Source organism: Thermobia domestica, chromosome 2, assembly GCF_964235325.1.
Source record: "Thermobia domestica chromosome 2, izTheDome1.hap1.1, whole genome shotgun sequence".
Classification (NCBI taxonomy): Eukaryota; Metazoa; Arthropoda; class Insecta; order Zygentoma; family Lepismatidae; genus Thermobia; species Thermobia domestica.
Window position 1 is genome coordinate 130,996,282 of NC_137455.1, and position 24,216 is coordinate 131,020,497.

Here is a 24,216-nt window from a genome sequence, read left to right on the forward strand (position 1 = left end):
CGATGAATTTCAATTTAATTATAACATATAATTATTTCCTTTTGAATTATAAATACTTTTAAGTGGAAAATAAAATGAAATTTGAAAGTCTCAAATCAAGGTAAAGCAGGGCAATGACATGAGTAGACAACAGTGTAAAATTTTACTATGTCTCGAAAGCCAAACAGTAAGTTTTATTGCTATTATTACAATTATAAATGTCAATATCGAAAATTGTCTCAGGTACCTTTTTTTCCACTTAAATGTACTCATCTCGAGTATATAAATACAAACAAATCAAAAAGGAAGAAAAATTGAAGCCTTAAAAGTAAAACGAGGACAAATTTACCAGTGTTTAGAAGAAGATGCCTACAATGCACTGAGTAGAGTGGGTCGGAAAGTCAGAGTGGGTTACAGTGAGTAGTGGGTCGTTCTGTTGACCCACGACAAACTGAACCACTCCGTCTGTTTTTTTTTGCAACACCAAGGTCATGAAGAACGACACTTACTACTTACAGGGACTCACAAGGGAAGAGAGGGAGATTATATATCGAAGTGGAAAATGGTTTATACACCAGTACAAAGCACTAATGACGCTTATTACTTAGCTGTAATAAAAAAAATCCTGTTGCATATGCTGTACGAGTTATATGAATATACAGAGTGTCCAAGAAGTCCGTTGCCACCCCTAGAAATCGCAAATGGTCAGACTGATGCCAAAACAGGAAAACACGTGTTTGATCATTTGAAAAGTATAACGTATCAAAGCAAAAAGTGTTTTCCCAGGGCCGCCCGCTTGGTCCCAGACGGGGTCCAACTCAAAAATTGCAAATGGTAAGGGGATCAAGTAACGTATCGGACATAACAGGTAGGGATGCACGCGAGACGAGACTGAAAATTTTATGCGAGACGCGAGACGAGACTGAAAATTTTATGCGAGACGCGAGACGAGACTAAACCACGCGAGACGAGACTCTGTTAAGTCTCGCACGAGAAGTCTCGCGAGACTTCTCGCAGTCTCGCAACATTTATGAATTACATTTAATAGTATATTTAGTGATTTTATATTTATTGAGTTTTCTAAGTTGAGCGTTAATGTCTCCAGGAACAAAAAAGTGATTGGGGCAATAGACATTTTATGACATTTATTATTATTCAAGGTTGATTTTCAGAATTAAAGCCTTCTTTAGTTTCTAAACATCATTAAAAAATAAAAACTTTGTAAATTGGAAATTTATTACAGCATCGATTTAACACTTTATTTTGCGACACAAACACATGCACGCGGGCGCGCACGAATATATGAACTTCTGTTTTTCGTCTGAAAAGCGAATAAGACTCCCTATTGCTGCGAAATGTGATATTTCTGTTGTTTCTGTCTTTTTCACATTACTGCTAGCGATTAATGTTGGGGGATGGCGGGGAAATCCCCTCTCGTTAAAGTTTATCCCCGGTCCGGCTCGCAGAAATATGATATTTTTACATGGAATAAGTATTTTCTTTCTATATATTTATCAAAAACATCCCCCTCTAGTTCGGAAGTTTAATTCAAACACTGGTTTGGTAGGATGGCCCTATAGGTTTGGTGGGAGATGGTAGGAATGGCCCTATTTCTGTCAATAATTTTATTTTCTAGATATGGCAACACTATATAAGTTGAAAGCGAAAGTTGATAAAATGCGATAATGCAACATTGCTATAAGCGCGAACGAACCAAAAGAATTGGGTCGTATTGTTTTGTGAGGAGTTCTTTTATTATCTACAAGCGCTTTTGGTGGTATAAAAACATCTTTATAATGAAAAATCACCCTTCAAGGACGACCAAATTGTGTAAATGTTGATAGTGGCGACGATATTTTAGAAGAGCCAAATGGAAAATGAAATGAAATGAAATCTTTGAGTTTTACGTCCCGCGGTTATGCCGGCTAGGCTAAAGGAGACGGTGATCATGAGTAATGAATGGAATGGTGGAATGAAGAAAGTGGGAGGAAACGGGAGAACCCCGAGAAAACCCACGCACACGGTGTTCGTCCACCACAAAGTTCACTTGGCGGGGGCTGAGATCAAACCCGGGACCCCAAGCACCAGAGGTGAACGCTCTACCACTGAGCCACCGCGGCCCCCAAGAGCCAAATGGGGACCCAGTTGAAAGTGAAACGGATTCAGGTACTGTTTCTGCAAGTTCGAGTCTTGATCCATCCGAAACAGCAGGGCGTAAAAGTAAGTTCCAGGATTACTTTGAAATTGCGACTAATGCTGAGTTGGCTATTTGTAAATTATGTAAATCTAAGAAGATAGAATTGAAAATGCATTCTCGGAATATAACGGGATGAAGAAACACTTGCAAAATATTCAGAAGAAAGAGTACGCGATTCTCTACCCCGACAGCGACAAAGATCAGAAGAGTAGCTACAGGAAGGTGGATATAACAATATATTTCCCTCAGAAGAAGGAAACTAAGATAAGTGCATTGCATACTTGACAGTGTCTAAAGTGTTGAAAATTAATTATCACTATTCCCTGCGGCGAGCCATTGATATAATTGTTATCAGTATATAACATAATTATGTTGTATATCAGTTATTTAGTTTAGTATATTAGTATATGTTATCCACATGTCCGTTGACACAAGTAATGTTATTCCTTGGTAGCTGATGTAAAGGGAGATAGGCGACAATAGATGGCAGCGCTGTTCTCCTACACAAGTAACGTATTTTTATATTTTCTCTGCTGCTTCCACAAATTTAATGCTAGAGAGTTTAAACTTTCTGAAAAGAAAGTTCAAACCTATTCTAAGGGAACAATCCGTGTCAATTTTGGATATTGTGACGTTAGAGCATTCCTCGGACTAGAAGCAGGCAAAGACAAGGTTGAAATCCGGTTAAATAAAGACGAAGAAATATACATATAGATATAGTAAAAAAATCCGGGTTTGGTTCAATGAGCTCAGAAAAACATATACGGAAACGTTATATTCTTTATATCCTAATTACATTGGCGACTTTTTTTCGGGGCAAAAATGTGCCCGCATGGCATACTGGAAAATATATTGCTGAGAACTCTAAGCTGGAAAACAATGTTGGATGCAGCAACAATTTATGCTGGTTTTGTTGTAAATTATGCAATCAAATTCCAGCACAACTTTCCTTTTAATTTGGAGTGGAGTGGACACAAGTTCGGATACCATGTTGAACTCTAGGTTCCGTCTCCTTAGGATGTTATGAACATTCATCCCATGGAAAGCAATGGCAAACCACCATGGATTCACCTTGCCAAGGGACTTTTAGGTCAAATGCCTGCCTTCGGACAGAATATCACATCATTATTCATTAACAGCCATATAATAACACATTGCAAAATTTTGACCCAGAATATATGCGAGACTGCGAGACCATGCGAGAAAGTCTCGCGCGAGACGAGACTCAAAATTTTATGCGAGACGCGAGACGAGACTTCACATTTGTGAGACGAGACGAGACGCGAGACGAGACCAACATTTGAGGCTACGAGACGAGACTTTTCCATTTCTCGTCTCGTCTCGTCTCGTCTCGCGTGCATCCCTAATAAAAGGGGATTGAAAAGCTGTTGGGAAATGAAAGAAGACGGAACAAGTCTGGACTCTCTAAAAATTACCCTGTGCAAAATGGCAGCCAGTGTTCTGAAAATAACAATTAACATTAAAATAGAATATAAATTTGAATTTTGTAAATGAGTCAGTAGGATTAAAATAAGAGTTTCTGAAAATGAGAATTCACAGAAATCAAGTTAAACACTGAAAACAGGATTTGTGAGTGAGTCAAAAGGATAGAAACAGGAGTTGCGGAAATGCGTATTAATAGACGAAATTGAATACTGAAGAAAAAATGAACTTGAAAAAATTGTGAGTCAGTAGCACAAAAAGTATGAGTTCTAAAAATAAGAGTAAACACAAAGTTGAACACGAGAAAAGAATAATTATTTTGAAATTAGCAAGCGAATTACTAGGAGAGTAGCGTCACTTCAGATTTTGCCAGGGGGCCAAGAATTAGGGTTAAGAATTAGATTTCGGACTTTTCGGCTTCCAAGGTCATATTAGCCCATCACATATCTAATATGAGAGCCTCTGAGGAAAGGGAAGAAAGAAAGGATTGGGGAAGGAAGGAAGCGGCCTGACACCTGTATGTTAGGTACCACCCCGGCATTTGCCTGGTGTGAATTGGGAAAACTCAAGAAAACGTCACTCAGAATAGCTGCCCTGAAAAAAAAAAACTACCTTTTACAATTTTTCGACTGAGCGTCCCCGCCGGAAATCGAACTTGTACCGCTCAAACCAAAGACGAGAGTGTTAGCGACTATGCTACGCGGTACCACAGGGAAGGAAGGGGCATGATTGTCCACCGACATAGGAGTTTAATGATTTTTTTATTAGTACACAATTTATTAAAAAGCATGTGTTTCTCACACTCAGGGAACAATTCCGTCTCTTGCCCTCTCCAAAGGACACGACTGCAGCAGAGCAAAAACAAGTGTTATAAAAATGAAAATTAATAGATGGAAGCTGAACCCTGAAGAAAGTATAAAAGTAAGTTTCAAAAAAAAAAGTAAAAAAAAGAAATGCTTAGTACTTTCAAGTTCAGACAAGCGAAAGCAAAAACGAAAAATCAATGAGAGCTTACGAGATTTCTTTTTTTCTAATGAACACCTTTTGCCTGCAGGACGTAAATACATAAAATTACTAGCGTTGTCCACAATCAGATCTGACCTTCACACAATAACATAACGCTGAAAAGAATACTTATCGCACCAACTTTTCAAAAAAGCTGTTGAGAATTTAACAAACAGACTTTAAAACAATATAACGACGCAATCAGTACTACACCTAATTGCACACTTAACGAGACAAAAGAAAAAGAATATGAGAGAGAGAGAATGAGCAATAACAGTGCTTATAGAAAGCGTTTATCCGAAAGTTTCTCCATTTATGAAGTTGTTCACAGCCATTCCCTGCTCGTAAATCCAACTCCTCGAGCTTACGCTAGAGAGCGTTAATGTAGCTCATTAACTCGGCTGTTCCCTTCACAAAAACTCCAAAAAACAGAACAGACAAAAAAAGAAATACACTCTACAACACATTTACAACACGCTACACATAAAATTAAAATGATGCAATCTATACGCGAATAAATGCACTCATAAATTATACATATGCTACAATTTGCAACGTATTTAATGTACTGTGATAGGTTTGCTTAATGCTGGTTTCTTCAAGAAGTACTGTGCAGTGTTATAAAATACGTTACTAACATGGAATCTAACTACAACAACGTTACTGTGAATCCAATACGAAGAGATTCGTCGTCGCAATACTAAACTTCGAGATATAACCGAATTTACTTTGATTCACGTTTAATCAGAGCCAAATAATAATTATTTTAACCTTGTATAAATAAGTTAAAAATGCGTAAATATATACACTGTTGTCATGATGGTTTTATCGAAGAAGATGAAACCAATTATGAACACAAAACATCCTCACCGAACACTCATCTTTTTCAAACGATTAGGTTCTTCGTGCTATAATTATGATACAATTTTCACTAGTTCGAAAATTCAGAATCTTCAGAATTAACGTGCCCAACAAGTAAAAACGTCCGGAAAAACCAAGTTCAGTCCGGAATAGTACTCGGATTTTCCTGAAAAAGTATCAGAAACTATCGACAGTACCACTTTTCTATTTTGGTTAGGTATTTTCGATTTATAAAACGCAGAGAAACGATAACTAATCATGAAGTATCGATTTATTTATTTATTTCCACAATACAATGACGAGTTCTTTTGGACAATTCTGATCCTTGATTCGGAGGAGGCAGTGAAGCACGCTTGGCGTTGACCTCTTTTCGAACAAATGCTGGACTCCATTACGTTGAAAATAAAGGCATCGAAGCAGTACTACAATGATATATTGCAAGAGGAAATGGTGATTGATAGATTAAAGAAATACTAGCAAACGACCTAGCAAATGTCCTCGTACAAGTTGGTGTGAAGAAATCAAGAAACACTATGGGATAATATTGAATAAAATTGCCCAGGATAGATGGCCGTGAAGAAAGTTTGGAGAGACCTCCGTCCAAATAGTAGATTGAAAATGGTTAACTATGATATTTTAAATATGATATTGCTGCAATATGTCATACACTTTCTTTGATGAGGTTAAAGGGAATAAGTACCCCAAAACTGCAAACTTTCCTTATTTAAACAATATGTTAAGATTCTTTTAAAAGTGGTATATAACTTTTTTTTAATCGATTTTGATGCAACATGGTGTAAAATTCTGCAAGACTTCCGTTCCATCTGAACAGTGACAACTAGAAGGGTAAGGGCCGTGGCCTTCAGTGACATCATCTGCTCCTCTAACTGCCCTCCAAACAAATTGTACTGTAATACAAAACTAGCTTTTTATTCGGAATACAAAAAGTAATTTCCAACTACATGTCTCTGCCCTTCCAAGAAATTGAAGATGGCGTCGTCACTGCATCCCAATGCTTGAAGTTGAAATCAGTCAAGAATGACTAGCGAATTTACTCACAACGCATATTTAAAAAAATAATAATAATAATAATAATAAACAATGTTCTAAAATATAAATTTAGTAAAAAATATAATTTTGATGTAATATGGCGTGATTTATCTGGTTTCCCAAACATCCCTACTCCTTCGTGCTACAGTTAGTCAATAATAAGGGACTAATTTTCGCCCTCTCTCTTCTCCCGATTTAAACAAAAATGTTGCATCAAAAATTTCCTTTTAAGAAAATTCTACGATTTTCGTGAAACACAGTGAGTGTTTAACCTAAGATTCGAGATACTCTTTGTTTACCGTTGAAATTAGTCAGAGGCTGATTATCGTTGCATCTTTATAGGTAGTACAAAATATATAAGCACTTAGGGATACCTACCTTTTAAAATACCCGATTTTCATGAAGCATTTAATATGATTCATTCCAGGTATCCAACGGAGACTATTATTTTTAGTTGACACTCGTCAGGACAAACGCAGCAAGTTCGTCCGAAATGTTAAGAACATGTTTCAAGGTTACTTAATGGGTACTCCAGGATAAATAACAGTGGCGGATCTAGCCCTGGACCGGGGAGCTAGGTTCCCGCAGTTTTTAGAGAATTAAGCTATTACTCATATATTTCTGAAAGTTTATAGAAAACTCATGATATACCTATGATATATCTTGCCCCTTCCCCAGTTTTTATCTTCTAGATCCACAAGTAAATGTAATTTTTATTAAACAAGTTGTGTTTGCGTGGAAGGTTAAGAATTAGTTCTTTGTAGAAGTTTAAAATGCTGAAGGAAAAATAGTGATAAAAATTTTCCAACTTAAAGAAAATAATCGCTTGCTTTTCCGATGCATAACAATACAAGCAAATATTGCAGCATCTTTGCTATCTAGCAGTATAACATTTCCCCTTCACTGCATGCATATGTTTGATAGAAAGAGAGAAAGAGAGAGAGAGAGAAAGAAAGAAAGAGAAAGAGGGGAAGGATAACGAAGAGGAAGGAATAAAAAATACTAAATGGTATGTTTTTTTTCGTTTTGTTTTAAGTTTTGATACACATTTTTTAAGTAAACGTTTTTCCTGTTGTCAGCACAATTTAATATCACCTTAAAATCCTGTTCAATTACGTTAACTTGTAAGAGCCCAGAAAGAAAAACAGAAATAATGAGATACGTACATAAATACATACATACATACATACACATACACACACACACACACACACACAAAGTTTATTTTTTATTGATTTCCACCCTTCTCTCTTCGTTCTAAAATTGTGTTATTATGTGTGTGTGTGTGTGCGTGCGCGAAAGAGAAATGTATTTGAAACATGGCGTATGGCGCCAATACCATCCCGGAGGACCCTTCTAATTGACTTTGGCCTGGCTTCAATCATAATTTTCTACAAACCAGAAACGAGGTCGGACAAAACTTGTATTAGTCTATATATATATATATATATATATATATATATATATATATATATATACATGCACACATGTTGTGTGTATCTATATTAGTAAATGTGTTGTCGATATGAGTTTTAATAATCTACATCAGCTTACATCGAACCCACACATACACACTACTTTACCCTAAAACACTTGCATGCATATAAATGCACAACATCATCACAGCCCAGTTTCCCAAATTTATAACTACTACCATACAGAGATAGAGTAGGTAGCAGTACATTACGAATACTTTAAAAAAAAAAAAATAGGTAGTGTGAGTGACGCATTTGGTGGAAGGGAAGCAAGGATGAGTTTCCAGCTATTACGTGCTCATGTAACGGGAAATAAGAGATTCTTGTTTATAACGCGTTATGCAAATTCATTTTGTCCGCCTCGTTCAACAACTGTTTTGCGTTTGTTTGTACTTCCCAACAAATCTAGCATTTTTTTCATTAATTTTTTTTAAATTCTGCAAGCAATCCCGTACAATTGTATGAACATATGAAAATACAAGGATTCGCATGTAGTTATCTCACAAACAGTGTGTCATACGAAAAACTTTAATTCACTGATTAAAAAAATATTTAAACAAAGTGGGATAGATTCAATGTTAAATAAAGTTCAACAGCTATACGAGTATCAATTTATGTTCAATGTTTAAAATATGTAAGCATTTATAGAAATCTCACTTAAAAATACTTTCCTGTCAATACGTAAAAGTGAACACAAAAGATACATCAGAACTCCCTCGTGAATAATATGATTAACGCACTTCCTTGGCGCGGAGACCCGGGTTCGATTACCAGTGGCAGTTCATATGGTTCAGATCCGACATTAAGTTGTAGGTTAACGTCTTTTATACAGCCTCAATACTGAAAGAGACGATAAGCTCTAATCCCACACGAGCCAACAAAAGAACAGCATCTTCACGCTTGTTTATTATCTAATCGGTAATAATAATTAGAATGCTTGATCAATGATCGAAGAAGAGTGAACCTGCCGCTGAAACCAGTGGATATACCTTCTTCGTAAAAACTCGTGAGTTTCCTTCTAAATTACTTTCCTTTTAGTAGCTGGCATGTAAATGAGATTTTACACAGTCGAAACAAAACGTTATTATCATCATAGCTGCCGACTTGAAGAAAATATTGGGGGGGGGGGGCAACAATGAATAAATATACAATCATATTCAGCTGTTTCCTATCAACTGCTGGATAAAGACCCCCATCCCTCCAGATCTCGGTCTGCTGCTAAATTCATGACTTAAGTCAAATTTGTCTACAGGTATTAAAACAAATTTAAGTTCAAATTCTGGGAACTTCACTGCACCACATTGATCTTCACTTGTCATATTAGTGTTGCCACAGTGTTGGTTGAAGCTTCAGTAATCTATTAAACAGCACTTTGAAAACGGCGCTTTCTATCGAATAAGAAGGCTGTTCCTAATATTGAATTAAAGGCAAGACGAAATTTACGATAGAATTCTTGCTACTCTTTGTTAATTCTTCCTCAACTGGATTATACTGGGGGTGGTGGCAGGATCCCACCTATAAGTATAAACATTCGGAAAACATTGAAGATAAAATTACATCGAACCACCAAAAATTATTTAGTAGAGAACAGAGGTTTCCAATATTAGTCAACCAATTACTTTGTTCCTAAACTCATTGGTTGACCTAGTACCATGTTCCATTTCAGATGGGGAAATACTGAATAATTTTCACACTATTCTAACCTTCACCCCACCCACTGTCCACTTTGGAAAAATTAAGAACAATGGATTTGTTTTAATGATACAAATACATGAAGAAATGGTGTTTCATTTTAATGTGATGGATTAAATCGTAAATGCTTTTACGCTTTTTTTTTTCTTTTTAATCAAAACATTACGTGTTACCGTTCACACAGGAAAAATTTTCACTCTCTCTCTCTCAAGTCGTATTAGCTGCAAAATTTGCTATACTTGGTTCAAAAAATCTCTTATCATTACAGACACTAGTCTCATTTAAAAAAAAAAAATGAAATAAAATATTTCAGTTTAATTTCCCACGATTATGTCCTTTAAGCTAAGGAAGACTATGATAAAGGCAAGTGAATGACGGCGGAAGAATTGGTGGAATGGCAAAGTGGGAGGAAACGGTAGTTTCAAGAGAAAACCTACAGACACGATGTTTCCACCATAGTTTTACATGGGACCACACCCACCACAAATAAGCGCCGTACCACTGAGCGATCGTGCCCCCTCCTAGCCGCATTTCAATTAAACTTGAGAAATATAAAACCTAGATTTTTTTAAGTGACTTTTCGAGATACCTTTTGTCTAGCTAATTGAACTCAGAGCCCCGATAGTAGTGCTCAAGTAATAAAGAGAGACCTTTTTAGGAAAAATTTCGAAAAAATATCCCAAATTCGAATTTCTTCTAAATTCATGAATTGTGACCTTCCGAATGCTGTCATTCAAAAGTTTGATCATAATAAAAATAATAGCATACAAACCATGAATTTAGGACAATTAGAGTACCTTAATAGAGCAAAGGGTAGAGAGAATAGAAGAGTTTCCTATATGTGTTTTATTAAACATTTTTGATCTTTAAAATGTCGATATTTTATGTATATACATAGGTATAATACCTAGGTATATTTTCGAAGTTTTTAATCTTTACACCTACACAGTAAAAAATGATGGTGTTAAAAACACTCGATTTTAACAAAAGGCCAGTGGTCCCAGCATGACTACTACTTTAGCGTGTTATTTCAATACCAAGGGATATTATATTACATATATACTCAGTATATATATATATATATATATATATATATATATATATATATATATATATATATATATATATATATATATACACTCAGTATATACTGAGTATACGTGTATAATACCCCTTGATATTGAAACAACACGCTAAAGTAGTAGTCATGCTGGGACCACTAGCCTTTTGTTAAAATCGAGTGTTTTTAACACCATTTTTTACTATATATAGGGGTGAAAAATAGTAATGGAGTTATAAGAGTTCTTATTTTCTTCATTAGCAGTTGTGTGTTACATAATTAATTCTTGATTATGAAAAAATAATCACTTTATGAGGTGACAATCAGGATAATATGGGAACTACAATTAAGTACAATCTCTGAGGTTCTCAAAGTACCGACCTCCACTATTTATACATTCCTGCAGTCAAGTCTATACTCACGTGTATTTTGGCACAGAGATTTTTGTTGTTATTAATTTCTCGGCACGCTTCTTTTATGAAATTAGTCATGTGCCGGTTTTCTCGAAAATACCATCTTTGACAACACTCCAAATGGGAAAGTCCATTGTGGTGTAGTTTGGTGACCGTGGTGGCCATTCAATTGGCCCTCGTAGACCTATCCAACGATTAGGTAATGCGTTGTCAAGAAACTCGCGCACTGTTATAATCATAACGGGGAGAAGTTCCATTTCAGTTTAGCGTTCCACGACTATGTCCTTTAGTCTAAGAGAGACGATGATTAAAGCAAGAGAATTAAAACAAAATAATTGATGGAATGAAAAAGTGGGAGTGCCCCGAGAAAACCTGTGGACGCGATGTTGTTCAACACAAACTTCCTTGCGCGGGGATCGAACCAGTGATTCCACGCACCAGAGGAAAGCGCTCTACCACTGAACGATCGTGTCCTCACCGTATAACAGTGTCATGTAGCATGTTAAGATACAGATTGTGGGTAAAAGTTTCATTTAAAAAAGATACATCAACGACCCCTTTACATGAAATTTTAATACCAGATGATTCAGTTATTGTTCAAGTGTTACATGGGGACTAACAGCGCAGCGCGTGAAAGTTTAAAATTAACTTCGTCTGACCAACTCACTTTTATATTGATGCAATTGCTTTGTCTTTCTATATTAAACATTACCTCACAGATTTACATTATCTGAAAAATAATAAACTTAACAAATATAAAGAATATACTTATGTAATATAATTACCAGCCTTGATTATCTAAAAAATAATAATAAATAAACTATGTACCCATTCTTTTGCACTGAGAAAAAAATATGTGGCGTACTTAAAATCGTATGTTATATTTGTAAATCATGTAGTTTTTGGACTTAACGTACAGCAGACGTATAACTAAAAACGCATATTTTATAATACTTTCTGTATAAGTGTTCCATCTGTACGTACTTTCCGTATGAAACAATATAGACGGTCAGGATCTCACATGCAAATGGACGTATATAACATATAGCTGACGAAAGTAATCGTCTGCTGTACGTTGTCCAAAAACTGCATGATTTACAAATATAACATACGATTTTACGTACACCACAATTTTTTTCTCAGTGCAAAAAAATGGGTACAGTTTATTTTTTATCTTTCTTTTAGATGATCAAGGCTGGTAATTATATTACATAAGTATACTCTTTATATTTGTTATGTTTATTATTTTTCAGATAATGTAAATCTGTGAGGTAATGTTGAATGCAGAAAGGCAAAGCAATTGCATCAATACAAAAGTGAGTTGGTCAGACGAAGTTAATTTTAAACTTTCACGCGCTGCGCTGTTAATAGGCATAACTGTGTCTATTACACAACATAAAGTCCCCGTGTAACACTTGAACAACAACTGAATCACCTGGTATTAAAATTTCATGTAAAGGGGGCGTTGGGTCTATCTTTTTTAAATGAAACTTTTACCCACAATCTGTATTTTAGCATGCTACAAGATATATATATATATATATGAATTCTGAAATAGTTTACTGATCATTTCAAGTTAACAGTATATTCACAGATATAGTCCGTAAAGCTCGATAATTACTTTGCTAAAATATACTCTTCACGTTCATTTACTCCAGTCGCTAGAGAATAAGCCCAAAGTGGTGACAGCACATTGTGTGTACTACATATTCTTAAGATACTTATTAGAAATTTGAGGAAAATTTAACAAATTAATTAGTAAAATAAAATCTGTAGGTTAATGCCCACCACCACCATTATACTCTGAAAATAAATATTTAATAAATGCAAATAAATTATGAAAAACATAGTTGAATTAAGATAACTAATTGTTTCTCTGCTCCCGCAAGCCTGCGATTCGTCATAAAGTGCCTGTACGCTAGTGGCGTTTTTTAGTGTTAGATAGGCGACAGCGCAGCTAGCGATAACTACTAGCCTGACACTGAACTATTAAAAAATAGGATGACTGACCTGGATGAATCGTCTTATACTTTCTTCTAAATGTTTATACAACTCGCATCTCTTAAATATGTTGCAGTTTGCATATTAACGTTATTCAAAGACTGGCTCGTTTTTAACTAGAATATGAGAAAGCGGAAGAAATCCCAGAAAATGAAAACAGATTTCGCTACAAGCCATTAGATCGAATCACGTGCCCTTTGAACCAGAAATGACTGATTTACCAATGATATATCGTGTCCTCAATAGATGAAAAGAGTACTATTAGTACGAAGTAGTTTAATTACATATCCTCGCATACGCGGACACACATTATAGGTTAGTGCTGTACTAGCTTACGCTCAACTTGGAAAGCTGAACTACTCTACACATTATCAGCAAGTCTTCTAAACAATCACATGCTAACTGATGCACACACAATAACCACTTCCATCCAAAGTGCAGAGTACCATTCTCATACTCTTGGAAAAACACGTTTATGTAATATCGTGTGTACCACATAAAAAGAAAAAAAGAAAGAAAATGGAAGAGAGGAAACTCGTAAAGGGTTTAAATGTTTCCAGCCCTTGCAAATTTATCATGGCTCCGAGAAAGATATCTGGTCCAGGACATACTCGTAACGCCCAATGGCACAATCAAGTATAAACGATTTGTGGGCACAAGTGGAAGTCCCTTCTAAAACAGAAGCTCTGATTTGCATAGGAAAGCCATTTTCAATGTGCCATGTGCACACCCATATATATATACATATACATGCGCGAACACACACTTACAGGATATGTATTATTTCCTGGCAAAGGGTTCTGTATATGCATATAAGCTCCCTCAGAGGTGTTGTCTCCACCCACGGTAAGGGTTGAGGAAGCTACGTCCCCGGAGCAGAGCTCTAAGTAACGACTACTGAACTAACTCCCTTCCACTTTCTAAAACAAGCACTACAGTTCCCTCGGGATCAAAATCGCCAACGTCACGTTTGGTTCTTCCGCCAGAGAGCAGTAAACTCGGTTACCTCTTTACGCTATAAAGATATAGCTTCTCTCAATTGTCGTGGTAAATGAACCGATGGAGCTAGGTTCACAAACAGCTTCCATGCTTCCGTTAACAGTGACGCCTCGATGATTCTATCCTGATTCCGAATATAAGAAGTGACACTGAACGAGTCAACAGATTAATGTTAATCTACAGAGAATGAAAGTGTACTACTTACATATAGTGTGTAAGTTTTGTTTGTACACAGGCTTGTTGTAGCTAAACATACATAATTTACTTTACTATATACTCTTGGCTGTGTTTTACTAGATTGTAAAAATAATTTTGAAACATAAAAACTCCACAAATAGTTTCTTTACTTTATAATCAAATTGAAATACAAGTAACTGAACTAAAAAAGATTATTTTATTGAATAACAATCCTTTTTATGTACACTAACGAAAAATAAAGAAATGCTCATTCAATACTTTAGATCAACATGGATTTAACAGGACGAGCATCCCCTGGACATACGAACTAATTTTCAACCTCTTGCATAGAACATACAAGTACAATATGGATTTTACACATCACATAAAACTATTTCCCATTTTATTCTTCTTTTTAAAGGCCAAGCAACAAATTAGAACGATAAATATTCCTTTTAATTCAAGTTCTAGCCCTAATTCGTTAATCTATCTCAATGAATTATAACATTATACATACCAACTAACATCGATTTATTCCTTTTATTTACACAAACATATTCCATCTGTATACGTCCATAATAATCTTTTCCATGACAACATGTCATGTCAATAACAATGTTCTTTCTTTTAATTATATCTAAGCTATATGCTTAATTATTGCGCCTCTGATCAATGTTGATAATATAGGTACAGATTAATTATAATAGGGATATATCGCTGTAAATGTCGCCCAGAACGGGAATTCCGTAACAGTATTACAGTGAAGGAAAGAACCCTGGATATTTTCAAAACACTCACTTTTTGAATAGCCCTCGTACTAATTATTATTACATCAATCCTCGTATTAATTATTATTATTACATCAATATAAATATTTTTCTTTTCTCTTCTTTCTCCATATATATATATATCAATTCATTTATAATAACATTTTTCTTTTATTATTAATCACATATCATAAAACGTCGATTCATTAAAAATATCATTTATGGATCTATTCAAAATTATAACTAATTGATGACCTACGCAGAGTTACTAGTTAATTGTTCCTCTTTTACATTGAGCGATAACATCCATATACAAATAACATTATTTATAATTAAGATCGTCATCATATCAAAACGACAACAAGATCAGAAGGCAATAATTACATTTAGAAGCTTCAATTTAAGATCAATGTCATGAATTTCAATTTAACACAATCAAATATCTTTTGAACACGTAAGGTAAAATAAAGATAAACATAACACTGAAAGTTAGTACAAAGATAAAATAAATGAATCACATCATAACATGTTGCACATATATAAAGTCCAAATGAAGTACTCATAACACAACTCGTAACATCCAAGAGAATAGATCAAGAATTGTTAGCCAAGTTTAGTTTAGTTAACACATCAGGGTTGACTAAAGTTTGAACTAGCTTCAGCCATTTCCAACTTTAATCTGATACTTATTTTCCTGTTCTTGTTCTACCTTTTCACTACATCGCTGAAACTTCTGATGAAGCCCAACTCTAGGTGAATCTACAATAACAAGTATCTTCTTTCCAGCTACTTTCTCCACTACGGTGGGCAAAATACCTTCAGCTCGTCCAACAAAATATTCTCTGTTTGTGATGACATTTTTTACAGCATTGCCTCTTGTATCTTCTATTGCTTGGCTCGACATCTCTATGTCAAGAACTTGAGCACATTTCTTAGCAAGAGTAAATCCAATTCCTCCAATGGCACAACACACATCTATCAAGGAAGTCTCTTCATCTTCAACCATTTCTGCGATGGAAGTATGAAGCATCAAAGTATTCACTTGAAAATAAGAATCTGGAGATATTCGGAAACTCATGTCACATATAGTTTCTTTCACATATTCTTCTGCGAACAACAAATGCAGTGGTGGAGGTTTCTCACCTTTTTCCTTTCCAATGAAGATCTGGAAATAGAGCGATGTTACATTCAAGCAGTTTCCTTCTCTGTTTTGGACATAATCTTTCAAATCATCCGTAATCTTCTCTATAGACAAACACCTCAGAAAACCTGCAAGTCCTTCATTCTTCTCTTTTCTTTCTTCTGCCCAATTTGTTAAATCTAAATTCCTTCTCGGCAACAAATCCATCAGTCGCGTGAGTGAAGATTTTATTTCTTCAGTATTCTTCTTCAACTGTTCTCTATAATTAACATCCCACAAAGGTATTGTAGCCTGTTTTATTCTGTCTTCTACGGATAACTGAACTTTCGCCTTTTTATAATCCTTATCAACAGAGTTTTCCAATTTTCGCTTACGTTGATCAGCTTCGGCAACTTCGGCTGAAAGAACTCGCTTCTTCCAACTGTATCCATTCAAAATCTTTACTGCCATCTGTTGGTCTTCTTCAGTTTTGAAGATTAAATAAATCCAAGAACTCGCTCTTTTCGGCGACTTAATAGTATGGCTTCCCAACTTCAAATCATCAGTCAACAATTTCTTCAATTTCCCTAACCGGTATAATCTCGGCAGACCTTTCACTTCAATTTTGAATACGCCAGTAGTAGTAGTGGAGGTTTCCTTGGCCGGAGATGACGGTTCTTCTTCAATTGTAGCATCTCCCGCATCACCATTCGTCACAGGTTCAATTGTTTCATTTCCATCCTGTTCTTCAATATTTTCATTTCGTCCATCGGCTTTCTTCTGACTTTCTTCCGGTTCTACTTTCATATTCACATCAGTACCGTTCACCTTTTTAATCAATACATGCAAATCCTCTTTCAAATTATACTGTAGATGATCCAAATTTTCTTGTATACCTTGTACTTTATCTGCAAGAGATTTATGCTGCACTAGTATCTGTTCTAGCTTTTCATCGTTCAATTTTTGCTGCTGATCAAATTTAGCAGTTAGTGTCTGTTCTAGCTTTTCATGGTTTGATTTCAGCTTTTGATCGTTCAATTTCTGTATCTGTTCTAGCTTTTCATCGTTCAATTTTTGTTGTTGATCAAATTTAGCATCTAGTAGTTGACTAATCGTATCAATAAGATTAGAATGGGAACGTTCGGACACAGTTACGGCATTTCCAGACATGGTTTCAACTAAAATACTGGGCACTTCTTCAATCTCCGAATCCTGCATAATTCCAGTTCTTTGGATTTTCTTTCCACTTCTCAAAGTAGTGAAACTCATAAAAGGTAAAATATGCACATAAACTCCGTTCTTACTATCCTTCGGAACTAAAGGTTTTCGGTATAGTCCCGGGTCTACGGCACCAGATAGAACGATAAATATTCCTTTTAATTCAAGTTCTAGCCCTAATTCGTTAATCTATCTCAATGAATTATAACATTATACATACCAACTAACATCGATTTATTCCTTTTATTTACACAAACATATTCCATCTGTATACGTCCATAATAATCTTTTCCATGACAACATGTCATGTCAATAACAATGTTCTTTCTTTTAATTATATCTAAGCTATATGCTTAATTATTGCGCCTCTGATCAATGTTGATAATATAGGTACAGATTAATTATAATAGGGATATATCGCTGTAAAATCTTGGGTTTGAGTTACGAGATTTGGCAGGAATCCACAGATATTTTCCATGCAAGTCACTGTTTGCTGATATCAGCCATGTATTTTGGATCATTATCTTGTTAAAACAAATAACGGGACCCTAACCCCATTTTCTCTGTACAAGGTTTAATTGTCTTTCAGGACATCTAGGTGTCCCATTTATCTACAGATGCGGCAAAACAAACAGTACTGAAATCACATCGTTGACATTTATTTGTTGTACAACATAACGAAACATAAGAAAGGTTGTCAAATGTATGTCAACTAAATGTTACTTAACACATATTGTAAATTTACAAGGAATCATTCCTGAACATCATGTGTTCAAAATGTTGAACATTATGTCGCACATATTCTTCATCGCGGTCCTGTAGATCGATGAACGTGTTAGTGAACACGGTTTGATGCAATGACAAAGCAAATGACCGAATCTTTTCTCTTAACTCCGGTATAGTGGTAGGAAGTTTTCTGTTCGGAAAATTGCTTCCTTCAGCATACCCCGTATGTAGGCATTTTTATTCATGAGGTGAGGGGAGTGGGAAGGATATGGAAAATCCGTTCCACAGCAAACCAACCGATGTCCAAACTCTTGTGAGCAGAAGTGTAAGTGACTCACTTGCAGTGTGGGCAAGTCTTGCTGCATCCATTGTTATTATAACAATAGATTTTTCGTCCAGTAAATGCCGCACAAATCATGCAAGACAGGATCAATAATAATCAACTGTCGATTGATGTGGCGATCAAAGTACACATGGCTTTTCATAACTGAAAACCATATGTTACTGATGAAATCTTCATTTTCATATGTCATAGCTAATACTCCAGAGCAATACAGTAGACGTCCACGCTAATCTCCTTTAGTGAGACGCTGCCCCACACCGTATGAACGGAAATATTGCTCGACCATAAGTACCTCCTCCTCTGTTGTCAGTAACATTATCTTCGCACCAACTGCACACTACGCTAGTCCACACACAACTGAGCACACATGTGGCACTTACAGCTCATACCACATAGCATCTGAGCGCCACTCGTACGCGAATTTCAGTACTGTTTGTTTTGCCGCATACTGTAGAACACCATCAATAACCCGTACAATTTCTGCTCTTCAAGAGACTCAGATACCACGACAGACCCGAGTTCGATTCTCCGTGAAAGTTTATGTAGTTCAGATCCAAATATTTTATAGCTTCGGTGCTGAATGGGACGCTCAAATTAAAATTGATCAACCAAGTAACCCACTTTCTCCGGCCTCTAAGTGCACGGCTATTTAATGCGTTCGCAACGCGTTTTTATGACTGATACGTACGCTTGGAATACGCTGACCATGTCTTTAAATGTGGATGGCTAACCACAATGCGCTGCAAACGCGAAAGCAATAAAAACGCGCAGAATACATCTGTTCGAGCGTATTTGGTGTGTTTCGGAACAATAGACCGCCTGCTGTTTCGGAATCAGTAAAAGATGTCTAAAGGAAGGAAAAAAAAGTAAAGACGTGTTGCCAGGCAAGGGAATTTTAGCAAAACCTTCATGTCTTCTCACAAGAAACCAACTGAAGCAGGTCGTTTTAATTCTACCCTTCCGGCGTGGGAAATAATTTTAAAAAAGGATCTGGAAACCCTGACTGACTCACAGTATGATTTATAACTCTGGCGAAAGCAAAATTACCGAGTAGCCACCTAGGTTGCGTTCGCTACGGGGGTTAACGCATCCGAAACACATTCTCGTATAGCACCATACCCTAACGCTTCTTCCCTCATGTACAGTACATTCCATCAATTCTTTCATAATAATTTACTTTCATAATTCTCCCGACTACTACTGCTTAAGGAGCATGAACATGGAACGTTACATTCAAGACTTCATTTCATTGTTGTTTAACGTGCTTCCACGTTGAAATCTAGTTGCAAATATATTTCATCCTTATAAGGCTAACAGAAGTGACTAACAAGCGACCAGGTTAAAACTCTAATAAGAGAAAGAACGAGTTTTACAAAACGAAAGCGAATGAATAGATCAAGAAGATATCAATATTGTTAACTTTCAAACTATGCTATGCATAGGTGTCGGAGATCTTAAGGAATGGCTATGTTCTCCGTCCTTTGTCGACAGGTATCAGAGCGAAAACAGTAAGAGATATCGACCGCTTTTGACAATCGATTAAGCGTTCCAGGGGGTTCCATCTCCTTCTAACCCTTATATTCAATCCAGAAGTGGTAGAAATAAACAAATTCCGGTCTCAACGTTGATCGTAACTGTAAAAGACAGCGATAACATGTTGTTGCAATCAACTGCGTGACTCAAGGTAACATACCAACTGCAACACCCTACTAAAACCGGAAATGATTAAAATTTACTAGTACTTCTGTCAATATTTTTTTCCCATAGATCAAAAGCGGTAAGAGATATCAAACAGGTTTTTTTTTTTGTTTTTTTTTTTTTTTTTTTTTTGGCAATGGATTCACCATCCCAAAAATAGGTTTCATCTCCTCCATTAACCTCCTATTAAAACCGGAATTGATAGACGTCAACCACCTCCAGTTTGAACTTCATCGCCATAGAACAAAAAATGGTAATAGATAGCGATAAGGAATATTATTACAACCCGCAAACTGTAATAATACTCCTTATCACTATTACCAGAACTGTAAGCAGTTGAAATTTACTTGTACTTCCGGTTTCAATACTTATTTCCATAAAGCAGAAACAGTCAGAAATAGCAAATAATGGGTTTTTGATACCGGTAGGGATTCAGCGTCCGCTTAACATGTTGTGTCTTTGATCTCATTTCTCTATTTCAATCATAAGTTATAGATGTACTACTTTAAATATTGAATTCGCATAGTTTGGTAGTCTTCTGTAGTTTCACACTGTGAAATGAAACTCACCAGTTATTTTGAAGCTGGCTATTATTTATCTCTCTGCTTTTTATACTGTAATATGGTGACGTAAAGTGAATACTAATCACACACTATCGTGAAGGAAAAAGCTAACATGAGTATTGCTGTATTGAAACTTCACTTGGACTTCGTTAAGTATCAAAAACAAGTGTGGCCGTCCTCCCATGGTCCAGCACCCACCCCAAAAAATCTTCTAGTGATACGAGTTCTTCAAAATCGGTAGCAACTTTAAAACCTACGCCATTGTTCAAACCTCCAATTACCTACTCTTGGGATACCATGTCGATTAAAACGTGTTTTCCTTCTATAAATTACGAAGGAGCATCGGCATACAGGTATAGAATTACAGGAGAATTGTATAGTTATACATCTGACAAGGGACGTATGCGAACCATGACAGCTAGATATTTATGAAAATTGTTACCCTGATTAACTGTGAATTACTAATAGAGATAGTCACTCGACGCGAGAATGCCTTGTTTACCCGCTACGTATAATACATAGCCTATACCAAGCTGACCGAGTGAGGTTCTGCCGAGTTATACCCCAAAAGCCCCAGAAAAAGGCAGAAAATGAAAAATATATGCAGGTAACCTGATACCTACGGGAGGGGGATACGTAACCAAGAACACGGCACTAGTGTCACACAAACAGTGTTGCCAGCCCAACACAAACTTATAGTTTTTTAAATAGAACATACACCATTTCATGACATTAAAACAATTGGCATGAAGCGTGAAAGAAAATAAGCTAAAGATGGGTTATCAGTGTTGCCAAATAAAAGAGATATGAGACTCTAAAGTTGAGAAATTATGAGGTCCGTACAGAGAAATAAACAAACGTACAACAACAAGACTCCAGAAGGAACAAATGTACAGTAGGGAGCAAACTACAGCATACAATGCATCCAGTGACTAACGGGCTCGATACAAGATTCACCTGAAAGAGGGCATATGCTAGAGTAGCCGTAAGAAGAAGTCTCATGTGACATAATGCGGAAATGTGAGCAGCAAGTCTTCCTGTAGCGCAGATATTCCAAAGACGTTTGTGTGGAATCGATATCTCGAACCGTTCCCGAGAGCTATAAAACGAACTGTCTTGTGGATGCAACATTGTATAAAACTCTGTACATCTTCCAAACCATAGAAACGACGGCGTAGCGCCTGAAAAGAGAAGCTGAGACACGAAAGGTAACTGATTTGTGACAAGAAAGTACATCAGAATCGATTCACAAAGATTAATGACTATGATAAGTGTCAGTCGAGAGTAGAGGAATCGTTAGCATGTGAAATAATGATAAAGACAAAACACACTGCATTCAGTTTACCAGTAATATGCAGGCGCAGCATATTTTAACATACACCAATGCATACAACAGGGAAACCATAGATAGTATGGTAACATACGTACATTTCTCGCCGTAGCCGCAAACTCGATATGACATGTGAAGTCCGTTAGTCACTGGATACTGCATGCTGTGGTTTACTCCCTACTGTTCATTTGTTTCTTCTGCAGTCTTGCTGTTGTTGAATAATTGTTCGTTTCTCTGTACGGAATCCATAATTTCTCAACTTATAGAAGGAGTCTCATATTTCATTTATTTGGCAATACTGATAACACATCTTTTGCTTATTTTTTGTCACGTTTTATGCCAATTGTTTTAATGCCATAAAATGGTATAAATTTTATTTGAAAAACTATAAGTTTGTGTTGGGATGACAATACTGCCGTGTTCTTGGTTACGTATCCCTCTCCCGTAGGTATCAGGTTACCTAGAAACATTTTTCATTTTCTGCCTTTTTCAGGCGTTTTTTGGGTATAACTCGTCACAGCCTCACCAAGTCAGCTTGATATATATATTATACGTAGTGGGTAAACAAAGCATTTCCGCACCGAATGACTATCACTGCGATGATTACTGATCCACAATTAATCAGATTACAAACTTTTATAAATATCTAGATGTCATATACAATTATTCTTAAATATATACATTTAAGGGTTTCCCTACCAAACTGATATCCATAACCTAACCAATAATCTAATAATCTATAATCTAACCAATAACCTTTTAATGTTCTCTCTTACAAAATTAGTGTGCACTGCCGAAGGTGTCTATACAATCGAACCCTACATAGGGGAACGTGGGGCATAATGGGGAAGCTAAGATATTTGCCTTTCTAAATTGGTAACCAATATCTCAATTGCAGTAATTTTTCTGCGGTAGACACGTAGGACATTTATTGTGATATTTCAACCAGCAAATCCTTTAAAAAATATTGTTTTGGACCTTTTTGCTTAGCTTATTCCAAAAATGGCTCTTTTCCCCATTATGCCCCCTACGTGGGGCATAATGGAACATTGGATTTCAGTCAACCCCATTATGCCCCTACCCCATACTGCCCCGTACACTATTACATCTATAATATCCAGCTCTAATATAGACTTATCATAAAACAACAATATATGATTACTATTATACAACACGACTTGAATTTTATGAAATATTTATTAGACTCAATAAGCAAATATAACAAAAGATGAGTACTCTTTTTTTTTTTAAAAAAAAATGTTGATAATTACTTCAAAAGGTACATTCTGAATTAGGCATTATTAAGAAAAAGAAAAAATGTGATCATTGGGAATATACAAAGTTTATGGAGATTACATCGAATTATTGTCAGTTAAATCTTAATATTTCCTGACATCAAATCAACATAACCAAATTTTGAAAATTCAGCATGAAAAACTTAAACAAAACTGCGCAAATGCAATCCCAGCATTAACAACAAATGTTTCGAGCTGGATAGTAAACTACACAATCGATACTCTTACGGGGCATAATGGGGTAATGGGGCAATATGGGGTGATTGCAATACCGTTTTGCCCCACCCCGTTTTGCCCCAGATGAGTTGTAGTGTTAAATCAACGAGTATCTTTGTTATAACTTACAATCCGTAAACCTCAAAAACACATAACAAACACAGAAGAAGTATTCTTTCAACATATCAATAGTTTAAAAGTGTGTAATAAATAACTTGCCTTACCTTGACAGAAGTAAAATCCCAATCGTTATATGCCATAGCACGAAAACAAAGAACTGACACACAGCACTGTTCCTTTTAACTGATAAGAACGCTGCTCAAGCGCAACAGCCCTTCGTCCTTGAGAATCTTGTTTAGGTACTTATCGTTAGATTGCAGTTAATTACAGTTCAAAAAATACCGATACCCCGTTATGCCCCCCTACCCCGTTATGCCCCACGTTCCCCTATAGCTGCAAAGAAATACAGCTGCATTAGAATTATATAGGTATACAGCTAGGGAGAGTTTTATATTATATATATATATATATATATATATATATATATATATATATATATATATATATATATACATATATATATATATA

General features: G+C 35.9%; 1 protein-coding gene across 1 annotated transcript; it reads right to left on the reverse strand.

The window, feature by feature from the left end:
• Positions 1–15,777: 15,777 nt before the first annotated feature.
• Positions 15,778–18,552, reverse strand: LOC145679167 (uncharacterized). Its single transcript, XM_081749758.1, has 3 exons — positions 18,522–18,552; positions 16,873–17,147; positions 15,778–16,791 (listed from the first exon to the last, which is right to left on the reverse strand). The coding sequence occupies exons 1-3, from the start codon at positions 18,550–18,552 to the stop codon at positions 15,778–15,780; spliced, it is 1,320 nt and encodes a 439-aa protein (XP_081605884.1).
• Positions 18,553–24,216: the final 5,664 nt, after the last annotated feature.

Coding starts and splice junctions, on each gene's coding strand:
- LOC145679167 (XM_081749758.1), bottom strand. CDS start 18,552: ATGGATGCAGCAAGACTTGCCCACACTGCAA. Junction 17,148..18,521: donor AAGACTTGCCCACACTGCAA/GTGAGTCACTTA, acceptor AATCTCTTGCAG/ATAAAGTACAAGGTATACAA. Junction 16,792..16,872: donor CCTCCACTACTACTACTGGC/GTATTCAAAATT, acceptor GATGATTTGAAG/TTGGGAAGCCATACTATTAA.